Source organism: Delphinapterus leucas, chromosome 4, assembly GCF_059928025.1.
Source record: "Delphinapterus leucas isolate spDelLeu-1000000601 "Yukka" chromosome 4, BTC_Dleu_Yukka2, whole genome shotgun sequence".
Taxonomy (NCBI): domain Eukaryota; kingdom Metazoa; phylum Chordata; class Mammalia; order Artiodactyla; family Monodontidae; genus Delphinapterus; species Delphinapterus leucas.
The window spans coordinates 55,428,264-55,441,092 of NC_143132.1; the positions used below are offsets into that span (position 1 = coordinate 55,428,264).

At 40.2% G+C, this 12,829-nt stretch overlaps 1 protein-coding gene across 1 annotated transcript in view; it reads right to left on the reverse strand.

Annotated features, from left to right (window-relative positions):
• Positions 1-219: 219 nt before the first annotated feature.
• The window catches only part of LOC111186627 (myosin-15), a 102,961-nt gene continuing 90,351 nt past the window's right edge, over positions 220-12,829 (reverse strand). Inside the window, exons 19-23 of the mRNA XM_089909890.1 lie at positions 11,936-12,224; positions 5,467-5,598; positions 3,864-3,932; positions 1,959-2,104; positions 220-316 (exon numbers count right to left, since the gene is read on the reverse strand). Of these exons, the coding sequence (XP_089766016.1) occupies positions 220-316; positions 1,959-2,104; positions 3,864-3,932; positions 5,467-5,598; positions 11,936-12,224 (733 nt within the window). The remainder of the gene's footprint in view (positions 317-1,958; positions 2,105-3,863; positions 3,933-5,466; positions 5,599-11,935; positions 12,225-12,829) is intronic.

Genomic DNA, 12,829 nt, shown 5'->3' on the forward strand with positions numbered 1-12,829 from the left:
ATTTAAGTGTACAATTTTATTAACTATAGGCACAACATTGTATGTCACTCTAGAACTTAATCATCTCTAGAACTTAATCATCTTGCACGATGGAAGCTTTATGCCCATTGAAGAGCAACTCCACATTTCCCCCTGCCTCCAAGCCCCTGGACACCACCATTCTACTCTGTTTCTATGAGTTTGACTGTTTGGGATGCCTCATATAAGTGGAATCATGCACTATTTGTCCTTCTGTGACCGACTTATTGCATTTAGCATAATGTCCTCCAGGTTCATCCATGTTGTTGCATACGGCAGGATTTCCTTTAAAAAGAGGCTGAAAAATGTTCCATTAAATGTATACACCACATTTTCTTTACCCATTCATCCATCAGTGGGCATTTAGATTGTTTCCATATCTTGGCTATGGTGAATAATGCTGCATTTTCTAATGATTTTATAGCTTGATTTTTGCATTTAATTCTTTAATGAAACTGGATTTGGTGTTTGTGTGAATAGCGTGAGGAAGAAATTTAACTTTTATCTCAGAAGATGAAGAGCTTATAATCTGTGTTATTTATTAAGTATTCTATCCTGTCATCACCATTTTAAAATGCCACATTTTCATGTATTGTTTCCATATATACATAGGTCCATTTAGAGAAAATGTTGTATAATAAATTTATCATTTCCTGAAAACTTGGGTTTCTGAAATGCCAGAGCTCTTTGACCTGTGGCCTACAAGGACATAGAGTATCAGTTTCACTTTGCTGAGCTGAAACACAATCTTCAAAATTGAATGCTTAGGGAGCTCTATCATCATTTTGCCTTTCACTGTTCCGTTACATTCATAGGGTTACTTATTTCATCTTTTCCTACCTATCAAGTTGGAAACACCTATCAAGTTCAGTAACTTATTGGTAGGCTATTAATCAAGTCTGACCACAAGCATGTGTAATGGAAACTCATGTACACAGACAGGAAAACCAGAAGCTCATAGTTGCTCACTTGACTTTCTTCTTCTTCACTGTGGGCTCCAATAACCAGTGGGCTCCCAGCTTTAACCTGGCCTTATCTCACTCTTAGATCTCACTGTTTCCCTCTCTTATTTGATCTATTCCAAATAACTGGAAAATCCCTAATGGTTAGAAGAAAGTCTAGCTGGGGACTCCCCTGGCAGTCCAGTGGTTAAGACTACGGGTTCCCACTTCAGGGGGCACACGTTCAATCCCTGGTCAGAAAACTGAGATACTGCATGCTGCGTAGCTCAGCCAAATTTTTTTTTTAAATATGGAGAAGAAGAAGAAAGTCTAGCTGAACAGAGGAAGACAAAAGGGACAAGGTGAGAAAATCCATTTCACTGAATGATGAAACTAAACTGAGAGGGCTGTCTTGCCCTGAGCTCCTTGGGAATCCATGTGAACTGAAGGTCTACTGATTTTGATCATGTTATGTTTTGCTTTCAATTTTAAGGTTTAATACTTATACAGTAAATTATTTGACCAAAAAATGTTATATAAATGTTAATGAGGTTATATCTGGCAAATAAGTTTTGTTTTTTTTTTAAATGATCAGATGGTATATGGCACTTCACATTAGGATTTATTTTCTATTTTTATTTTTTTACTTTAGGCCATTGGTCTCATCATGAGGAAAAGAAGTGAGCGATTTTTATTTTGACTTGTAACTTCAAATTCCGATAATTCGCATCTCCTGTGCCTTACACCTTTCATTTGCATCTACTAGTCAGCCTTCTCAGTTACCTTCTTGTAGGTTATTACATAATTATAAAAAGAAAGTTCACATAAAGTATAGCAAAAGAAAAAAAAATCAATTTCCTAGGCTTGTCATCCTTCTTATCCTCCCATTCAGGTCTTAAGACATCTGGCCCTAGGGTCATGAGGATAAATGACATGAGAGAGCTGTTTCCTCCAATAAAATGTCTCCCAGAATCTCGAGTCAACAGAAAGGTGACTCACCTCCTCAGCTTTCCTGCTAGCTGCAGCTGCCTGCTCTCCAGGTCCTCCATGCTTTCCCGGTTCAGCTTTACCTCGCCCTCCAGTTTGCACTTTTCCTTTTCCCAGTTCGTTCTCGCTTTGCTCTCCTGTTCAAGGGCACCCTCAAGCTGACAGAAGGAGACATTATTGAGTCCAATAAATAAGTAAAGTTTATACTTTACTAGATGTGTTCATTAACCACTTACCTTCTGGAAAAAGAAAGAAAAATACAAGCAGAGCCTGTAAATGATGCCCAGTTACGTAGATATTTTAAAATAAATATTGTACACATCCATAGGACAACAAAAGAATCTAGAAATCATGGTGATGAAGGAAAACTTTAAAGATTAAGGAATACGTGTTCTAGCCTACAGAAGAAGCCAATAATAGATGCCTAGTGAGCCCTTGTTTGATTGCTTTCCAGTGATGGGAAGCTCACTTCTTCACATGGCAGCTCATTTCATGGGTGGATAAGTCCATTTACTCAGGAGCACTTCTTCATAAGAAGCCAAAGTAGTCTCTGTAAGTTCATCCCACCAGCCTAAGCTCTGCTCCCTGGAGCAGCACCAAGCAAATCTGTCTCCACATGATCATTCACGAATATTAGGCAGCTGTCCTGAGTCTTCCAACTCAGTATCACTGACCCTTTCAAACGCATCTCACATGGCATGATTTCCACACCCTCCTTTACCACCTTGGTACCCTCTATGGTCCATAACATTGTGTCATATTCTGGTACCTCCAACAAGGTGATCAGAACATTCAAGTTCTGTCTGTAGTGTTGCCAACCATGATGTTGAGGTTAGCTTAGTGGGAGGCTAAACAACAGTTACAATATGGCTAGTTTTCAGTGATATATTTACTTTGCCACAATAGAAGCTATTTCCTGTGACTAGCAAAAGATATAAAATTCGAATAGGGGAGAAGGGAGAATTTCTGGAGGGCGTATGCAAAAACCTGAAAAGAAATGAACTCTGCGAGAGAACAAGTGTGTGTGTTGTTTGCACACAACCAATAAATCCCCATATTGAGGCTTTGTGAGATATGTATCAGTGGAAATAGGAGGAGAAGTGAGATGACTAATAGGTAATAGAGGAAATTGACAGAAAGGCATGAGGAAAAAGAAGCAGATAATAAAAAAAAAAAACCCTAACCACCCTTGTCAGCAATTTAATAAAAGCTAAGCTTTGGGGACTAATAAAACAGTGAATGCACACACTGTCAGCTGGGAGGAAACAGGAAGAGTGATGAACCTAACCACTGAGACTCGTCTGAAGCATCTTTATTTCACAAGGTATTTGGAGGCAGAACAGGGGCACCATCTCCAGAATCTTACAAGTGTTTTCCAATAGTGTTGGTAGAACACAGCTTGCGACTTACATATCTTTTTACTTTAACAAACCTCAGTGCATGGCTGGAGACACAACAGGGCCTTAAAGCAATCCTTCAGTACTAGTGTCAGATAAAGCGCCAACATATCTGCGGGGCAAAACACCAGGTTCTGTGGGGAACAGTCAGTCAGATTGATACCCCTTCACGATTCATTTCAGTGCTCTCCCACTGCCCAGGGTTGTGTGAAAGTTGCATATAAAAACAGACAGATTACATGCTGGGGCCTTTCTTCTACTGTAGTGGCTCACCTCTTATTTCTAAATAATGAGGGAAATTAACCTTTCTACTAAGTTTTCCTGAAAATGTCAAGATAAATGAACTAAGTAAAAAGTGGAGGTTTGTACAGATGCAGACACACAGCTAACTAGCAAGACATATCACTACTGACCTCGTTCACTGGCTGCTCTAGTGTCAGCTTGGTTTTGCTCAGGGTGAGGGTTTTCTCCTCTTCTGCGTGCAGGTCCTCCAGGGTCTGCTGGCAGGCCTCCCGCGCACCCTGGCTGCTCGCTGAAGTCTGCTGACGTCCTCACTGAGAGACTCCACCTCCTCAGTCAGATTCTTAACCTGTGGGGAGAAGACGACAACAGTTCCATGAGAGCCACTTACGGAAGGTGGGGTATAAACACTAAGGGCCATCTCCTCTCTTTTCTAGGACCAAAAATCTCATGTGGTATCGACTGTCATAAAGAACCAAATTTAGCCAAATTCCTGATGGACTTTTTAAAACTCTAAATTCACTTTTTCTTTTACACACAGACACAAATGATCTGTTAGCTCTCCTGGTCGGGGAATGGGGTATTCTGGTTAATCAATTATTATCAGCATAGTGGCTTCCCTGGTGGCGCAGTGGTTGAGAATCCGCCTGCCAATGCAGGGGACAAGGTTTCAAGCCCTGGCCTGGGAAGATCCCACATGCCGCGGAGCAACTAGGCCCGTGAGCCACAACTACTGAGCCTGCGCGTCTGGAGCCCGTGCTCTGCAACAAGAGAGGCCGCGATAGTGAGAGGCCCACGCACAGCGATGAAGAGTGGCCCCCGCTCGCCGCAACTAGAGAAAGCCCTCGCACAGAAACGAAGACCCAACACAGCCAAAAATAAATAATTAATTAAAAAAAAATATATATATATATTATCAGCATAGGTCAGTGGATGGCCAGTATTCAGAGTGTCGTATTATTTGTATAACAAGGACACCACTAAAGGTAATTTAGCTTTCTTTAGAGTATTCGGGGCAATGTTAATCTTGTGCCTCAAATCCTAAGAAAGTGGCAGTTAAAGAGAGTTCCAGCTGATAAAATAGGCAAAAGTGTAAGCCATTTATATCAGGTCCAAGTGCTTTTTATGAAATGGAACTGATGTACAAGAGTTGCTCTTTAGTCAGCTGCCAAAATTACGATATTATTCTGGAGACTTTTTTTCTCAAAGGTTTGATACAGACCCCTCAGCTGACTTCAGTCTATACACAGATGCACAAGATAAAAACCTCAGTTAAAATGAACAAAACATTAAGGTCCTTAGCTGGAATTAAAATGACATCTCAAGGTCAAGCTCCAAATCAACGACAGAGGTGGGAATTCAGACGTGTCCCAAATCACCTTTCAATAAACTGCATCCTGTTCCCTCTCCTTCCAAAAAAGGATACTTAGAGAGGCCCAATGAAACCATTTTGCTCTTTCTATCAGATTTCACATGCAATTAGATTGGAACAAATGAAAACGTTTCAGTTGGGAGATTAAGTGGGGTTCCATAAATTCAAGTTGGAACTTTGAATTAGGATGGCACAGTTCACCAGATCCTTCATTTGACGCCAGTTCTGACTCCCAGTGCTGTAAAGTTGCGGACCACTGTGTTAATTAATATAAACAGAGCAAGTCTGGTCCTGGAGCCCAATTGAGAGTGTGGAATTCAGGCATCTAGACCTTCCTGACATTATAGAAAAAGTACCTTGTACTCTGAAGCACGCTTCTCCTTCTGTGACTTTGCCAATAGTGTCTCCAGGTCATCGATTTCTTTCTTCTTCGACGCGGAACATTCATCTTCGAGTCTCCGCCCTCCGGCAGTCAGCTGGGAATTTACCTCCTCTTCTTCCTCCCCCCAACCCCCAACGCAGGCAGCGCCTGGACGCTGGCCTCCAGCTGGATCTTGGATCTAATCAGCGACTCGCACTGCTCTTCAGCATTTGCCAGGGTCTCTCGTTCCCGCCATGATGAGGAGAAAATTGTTGCCAACAGCTGGAAGTAATTTAACAGCCAGGCGAAACGCTGCTTAACACGCAGCAGAGAGATAATTGCCTGTCCTCTGCCCGGCACTTTCACCTACCTTTCCTAAGCAGTTGAAATAATATTCCCAGTTCCCTGACCCTATGGTTGAGAAGTGGAGGAGTTGCTTGTGTTTGGAGGTGCTTTTGATCTTTCAGGCCATTCAGTAGATTAGATTACCTCTTCCAAAGCACTTAATACAATCCTGGTGAGCTAAAGGAGCTAACGTGCCTCCAAAAATCAGTGGTATGCTGATTAAATCACAGCTACTGGAAGCATCCCTGCAGGCATATAGTTTGAGGGCGGTACCTGCTCAGAATATGGTCTTTTAAGAAAGTGGTGTTCCCTCAGACAATAGAATATTTATAATATTATTATAAGGACCCTGATGCACTTGTTTAATATATAAGCATCTTCTAATAAATAGAGCTGGGCTTTATATTTTTTTATTCATAAGCTGAATTTACAATTCATGAGGTTCCTTGAATATCACTAACTAGACTTTACTATTATTTCCAACTAAAATATTTTTCTCGAAGGTTCTGCCAGCAGTAAATTCCCCAAGTTATAACCATAGAGTGTGCAATCCTCCTTCCTCTTATTTTTTCAAACATACTGCTGCCAACTCTCACTGTGTGGCCCACTCTCTGTGTTATGGTCCAAGTCAAAAATGAAGGGGCCGATTGCTTTTTGCTACAAAAGCACCTGTGTAACTTTGAACTCCTTTCATTTGTCTCCATTTAGAGGCTAAATAAAACCTCTTTTCTGTGAGCAAGTTCTTAATTACTAGAGGTCTCGTTGTGACATAACTTCACACATATCTCCATATTTCATCTTTAGACCTCATCCATCCTCTGCAATTTGGGCAGTCTATTACCTAACTATTTGCTTGGCTTACGTTGTTTCATCTACTTAGATCAAGAGCAGAGAAGGGCAAAAATCCAGGCTATTGGATCCTGGGTAACTCTCAGCCTGTCTGCCCAAAAAATGGGGCTCAAAAAGGCACAGATGGGGGAGGTATAAAATAGTGAATCCCCAACATCATTGAAGACCCAAGAGAAGGGCTAAACTAAAAACAAACAAAAATGTTAAGGCAAAAAGGATCCATGCATATCAGAGAAGCTTCCAATGCTTGAGCAATAATGGGGATATTTGATCTTAGTTCATCCCAGGTTGACAGGCAGAATAGCTCTTTGCTCTCTTCCATTCAGCACTTGTACAGGACCTGTCACCATCACCAAATGAAGCCAACAATCCAATCGACCATCATCGATCCTCTCATTTAACATGATGGCAGGTTTGGGGCCAGCTGAGCAGTGGTGTGACAGTTTAACAGTAGGAACATCCTTTCCCCAGTGGCAGTTATTTTCTCATGTACTCACAGTGTTAATTGAAATGGGTTCATTCAGTGCTTCTGGTATTTTGAGTTAGTGAATAATTTGAAAAGAATCCTTGTTTCCTTGATTCCTACTGTATGGAGGTGTGTTTCTTAAAAATCAATGAGATAAAAAAAAAACAATGAGATAAAATACTTCATAGCCAGGTCAGCTTTTTAAATCAGTTACAATTTGAACTCATCTCAGCCTTCCAGGACTTGCCCTGCAATTGGCTTCATGTGTCTCCTATGCTCCCCACAGTGATCTTTATTCATGTATCCCAGACTTTTACCCACCTTTCCCTTCACAAGTTGGGTGTATTTCTATCCCCACATCAGCCCAGGTAGTACTGGCCACTCTTTTTGTTGAGAGGAAGAATGATGAAAACTAGGAGGCCAGGTCTCATCCTAGGCTCCCTGTGTCCTAAGCCAGACAAAATATGATATTACAAACTGTGATTCTCACAATATGGATCTTAATGTAGGTTTGGAGCAGGGCCTAGGAATCTGTATTTCTAACAAGCATCCCAGGTGAGGCTGATACACACTAAAGTTCTTGAACCACTGCTATATTAAATATGTATCAGAAATGTGGGTCTGAATGTAAACTCTCGTAAAATATGGCCTATTGGAACACTGATGGGTAGCAGAGTCCCAAAAGAAACGAATAACTTGGGTCAGCCTAAAACTACTAAATTTTCTGGTTTCCGTAGGTCCAAAAAGCAGGAAAAATACAATATATTTATATAATGTATTTGAACCCAGTATTATTTAACTTAGCACTGTGCTAAGTGCAGTGGAGAGTACAATAAAGGTGGATAAAATTTCATACCTGCCTTTGGGATGTAACAGTAGTCCCGGTAGCTAGAGAAGAGGAATAAAAAAGGGAGTGAATAAGGGCACATCGGCATCAGATTAGAGATGGAGGCTCGGATGCCTGGGCCAAGGGTTTGGATCCTATAATGCACATATTGCAGGATCTGAAGCTTGTTCATCAGGGAAGCAACATATTTGTTCAAGACAATGGTTCTCAATCCTGGCTGGATATCAGAATCACCCATACAGATGATTTGGACCCACACAAGACCCACTTAGTCAAAGTATCTGAGAGTGGAGTCTAGGCACCTTTCTTTTTATTTGTTAATGCTTCACAAATAACTTTGGTGCAAAGTCAAGGTTGAAAACTGCTGTTTTAAGAACTCACCTGATTGTGATATTGACTTGGACTGGGAAAGGGCAAGTAGGGAGATCTAAATCAGGAAAACCAGTTAGGGGCATACTGCAATAATCCTGAAGACCTCAGTAAAGCTTTTCTCAGGACCTATTAAGATCCTATCCTTTTTTTTTTTTTTTTTTTACCATCTTTATTGGAGTATAATTGCTTTACAATGGTGTGTTAGTTTCTGCTTTATAACAAAGTGAATCAGTTATACATATACATATGTTCCCATCTCTCTTCCCTCTTCTGTCTCCCTCCCTCCCACCCCTCTAGGTGGTCACAAAGCACCGAGCTGATCTCCCTGTGCTATGTGGCTACTTCCCCCTAGCTATCTATTTTACGTTTGGTAGTGTATATATGTCCATGCCACTCTCTCACTTTGTCACAGCTTACCCTTCCCCCTCTCCATATCCTCAAGTCCATTCTCTAGTAGGTCTGTGTCTTTATTCCTGTCTTACCCCTAAGTTCTTCAGGACCTTTTTTTTTTTCCTTAGATTCCATATATATGTGTTAGCATACAGTATTTGTTTTTCTCTTTCTGACTCACTTCACTCTCTATGACAGACTCTAGGTCCATCCACCTCACTACAAATAACTCAATTTTGTTTCTTTTTATGGCTGAGTAATATTCCATTGTATATATGTGCCACATCTTCTTCATCCATTCATCCGATGATGGGCACCTAGGTTGTTTCTATCTCTGGGCTATTGTAAATAGAGCTGCAATGAACATTTTGGTACATGACTCTTTTTGAATTATGGTTTTCTCAGGGTATATGCCCAGTAGTGGGATTGCTGGGTCATATGGTACATCTATTTGTAGTTTTTTAAGGAACCTCCATACTGTTCTCCACAGTGGCTTTATCAATTTACATTCCCACCAGCAGTGCAAGAGTGTTCCCTTTTCTCCACACCCTCTCCAGCATTTATTGTTCCTAGATTTTTTGATGATGGCCATTCTGATGGGTGTGAGATGATACCTCATTGTAGTTTTGATTTGCATTTCTCTAATGATTAATGATGTTGAGCATTCTTTCATGTGTTTGTTGGCAATCTGTATATCTTCTTTGGAGAAATGTCTATTTAGGTCTTCTGCCCATTTTTGGATTGGGTTGTTTTTTTGTTATTGAGCTGCATGAGCTGCTTGTAAATTTTGGAGATGAATCCTTTGTCAGTTGCTTCATTTGCAAATATTTTCTCCCATTCTGAGGGTTGTCTTTTGGTCTTGTTTATGGTTTCCTTTGCTGTGCAAAAGCTTTGAAGTTTCATTAGGTCCCATTTGTTTATTTTTGTTTTTATTTCCATTTCTCTAGGAGGTGGGTCAAAAAGGATCTTGCTGTGATTTATGTCATAGAGTGTTCTGCCTATGTTTTCCTCGAAGAGTTTGATAGTTTCTGGCCTTACGTTTAGATCTTTAATCCACTTTGAGCTTATTTTTGTGTATGGTGTTAGGGAGTGATCTAATCTCATACTTTACATGTACCTGTCGAATTTTCCCAGCACCACTTACCGAAGATGCTGTCTTTTCTCCACTGTATATTCTTGCCTCCTTTATCAAAGATAAGGTGACCATATGTGCATGGGTTTATCTCTGGGCTTTCTATCCTGTTCCATTGATCTATCTTTCTGTTTTTGTGCCAGTACCGTACTGTCTTGATTACTGTAGCTTTGCAGTATAGTCTGAAGTCAGGGAGCCTGATTCCTCCAGCTCCATTTTTCATTCTCAAGATTGCTTTGTCTATTCAGGGTCTTTTGTGTTTCCATACAAATTGTGAAATTTTTTGTTATAGTTCTGTGAAAAATACCAGTGGTAGTTTGATAGGGATTGCATTGAGTCTGTAGACTGCTTTGGGTAGTAGAGTCATTTTCACAATGTTGATTCTTCCAATCCAAGAACATGGTATAACTCTCCATCTATTTGTATCATCTTTAATTTCTTTCATCAGTGTCTTATAATTTTCTGAATACAGGTCTTTTGTCTCCTTGGGTAGATTTAGTCCTAGATATTTTATTCTTTCTGTTGCAATGGTAAATGGGAGTGTTTTCTTAATTTCAATACAATCTTACCTTAAGAAACAGGAAATATCTCAAATAAACAACCTAACCTTGCACCTAAAGCAATTAGAGAAAGAAGAACAAAAAAACCCAAAGTTAGCAGAAGGAAAGAAATCATAAAGATCAGATCAGAAATAAATGAAAAAGAAATGAAGGAAACAATAGCAAAGATCAATAAAACTAAAAGCTGGTTCTTTGAGAAGATAAACAAAATAGATAAACCATTAGCCAGACTCATCAAGAAAAAAAGGGAGAAGACTCAAATCAATAGGATTAGAAATGAAAAAGGAGAAGTAACAACTGACGCTGCAGAAATACAAAAGCTCACGAGAGAGTACTACAAGCAACTCTACGCCAATAAAATGGACAACCTGGAAGAAATGGACAAATTCTTAGAAATGCACAACCTGCCAAGACTGAACCAGGAAGAAATAGAAAATATGAACAGACCAATCACAAGCACTGATATTGAGACTGTGATTTAAAATCTTCCAAAAAACAAAAGCCCAGGACCAGATGGCTGCACAGGCAAATTCTATCAAACATTTCGAGAAGAGCTAACACCCATCCTTCTCAAACTCTTCCAAAACATAGCAGAGGGAGGAACACTCCCACACTCATCCTACGAGGCCACCATCACCCTGATACCAAAACCAGACAAGGATGTCACAAAGAAAGAAAACTACAGGCCAATATCACTGATGAACGTAGATGCAAAAACCCTCAACAAAATACTAGCAAACAGAATCCAACAGCACATTAAAAGGATCATACACCATGATCAAGTGGGGTTTATTCCAGGAATGCAAGGATTCTTCAATATATGCAAATCAATCAACGTGATACACCATATTAACAAATTGAAGGATAAAAACCATATGATCATTTCAATAGATGCAGAGAAAGCTTTTGACAAAATTCAACACCCATTTATGATAAAAACCCTGCAGAAAGTAGGCATAGAGGGAACTTACCTCAACATAATAAAGGCTATATATGACAAACCCACAGCCAACATCGTCCTCAATGGTGAAAAACTGAAAGCATTTCCACTAAGATCAGGAACAAGACAAGGTTGCCCACTCTCACCACTCTTATTCAACATAGTTTTGGAAGTTTTAGCCACAGCAATCAGAGAAGAAAAAGAAATAAAAGGAATCCAAATCAGAAAAGAAGAAGTAAAGCTGTCACTGTTTGCAGATGACATGATACTATATATAGAGAATCCCAAAGATGCTACCAGAAAACTACTAGAGCTAAGCAATGAATTTGGTAAAGTAGCAGGATACGAAATTAATGCAGAGAAATCTCTGGCATTCCTATACACTAATGATGAAAAATCTGAAAATGAAATTAAGAAAGATCCTGTCTTTTGGTTTGCTAATGGGTTACGTACTAACTACAGAATTTGAATTAAGATCCAGAGCTTCCTGACTCCCATTACAGATTTCCATCTGTTTATACAGTTAAAACCCATCTAAAAGTTTGTCCCTTTTTCAAAGACATACTGTCAATGAAATCACTTCACTGTAAAACAGGGTGTCTCTCTAAGTGTTCCCACTGTCTGTGTTGGATGAAATTCTACAGTATTTGCATAGCACGTGCCTCTATTTTTTTTCAAGTCAATACTGCCTGCAAAACAAGGGAATCTAATTAGAAACTTGATTTGAAGAAGAAATGGTGGGGCCAGTCACAGCCTGCAGCTGAAGAAGCAAGTCATTCTTTTCCTGGTGTAGGGAGATTTGCTTGGCTTTCAGCTCCTCCCTCGGAGATTCTGATTTCGCCAGCGCTTTTTGCAGCTGCACACACTCTTCCTTGAGTCCAGCTACCTCCTTTCCCATTCCAGCAGATCTAACAAAAGGCTTGATCTTGAAGAAGAGCCTCATCCACGGCCAGCCCTTCACAGCCATGAAAGCTCTTACGTTCCACTGGTTCAAAAGAAGTGCATCCCTAAGTCGAGGGGGAAAAAAAAAAAAGAAAAGCAAGTTAACCTAGACTATTTAAAAGAGTTATTTTCCGGATTTCCCTGGTGTTGGGTGGTTAAGAATCTGCCTGCCAATTCAGGGGACACAGATTCGATCCCTGGTCCAGGAAGATCCCACATGCTGCGGAGCAACTAAGCCCGTGCACCACAACTACTGAGCCTCCGAGCCACGTGCTGCAACTACCGAACCCGTGTGCTGCAACTACTGAAGCCCACATTCATAGAGCTCATGCTCTGCAACAAGAGAAGCCATTGCAATGAGAAGCCCGTGCACTGTAATGAAGCGTAGCCCCCACTTGCTGCAACTAGAGAAAGCCCACGGGCAGCAATGAAGACCCAGCGCAGCCAAAAATAAATAAAATTTTAAAAAATAAAAATAAAAAAATTTAAAAATAAAAGAGTTATTTTCCAAATTAAGATCCCTGATAAGCACATCTTTTTAGGAGTCATTATAAATCCTCATTAGTCTTCAAAGCACTTCTACATCCAAGCTCTCATCTGATTCTATCAAAAACCCTTTGAGGGACTTCTGGGGCTAACAATGTTGTGGACTATTTGTCCTGAAAATGTT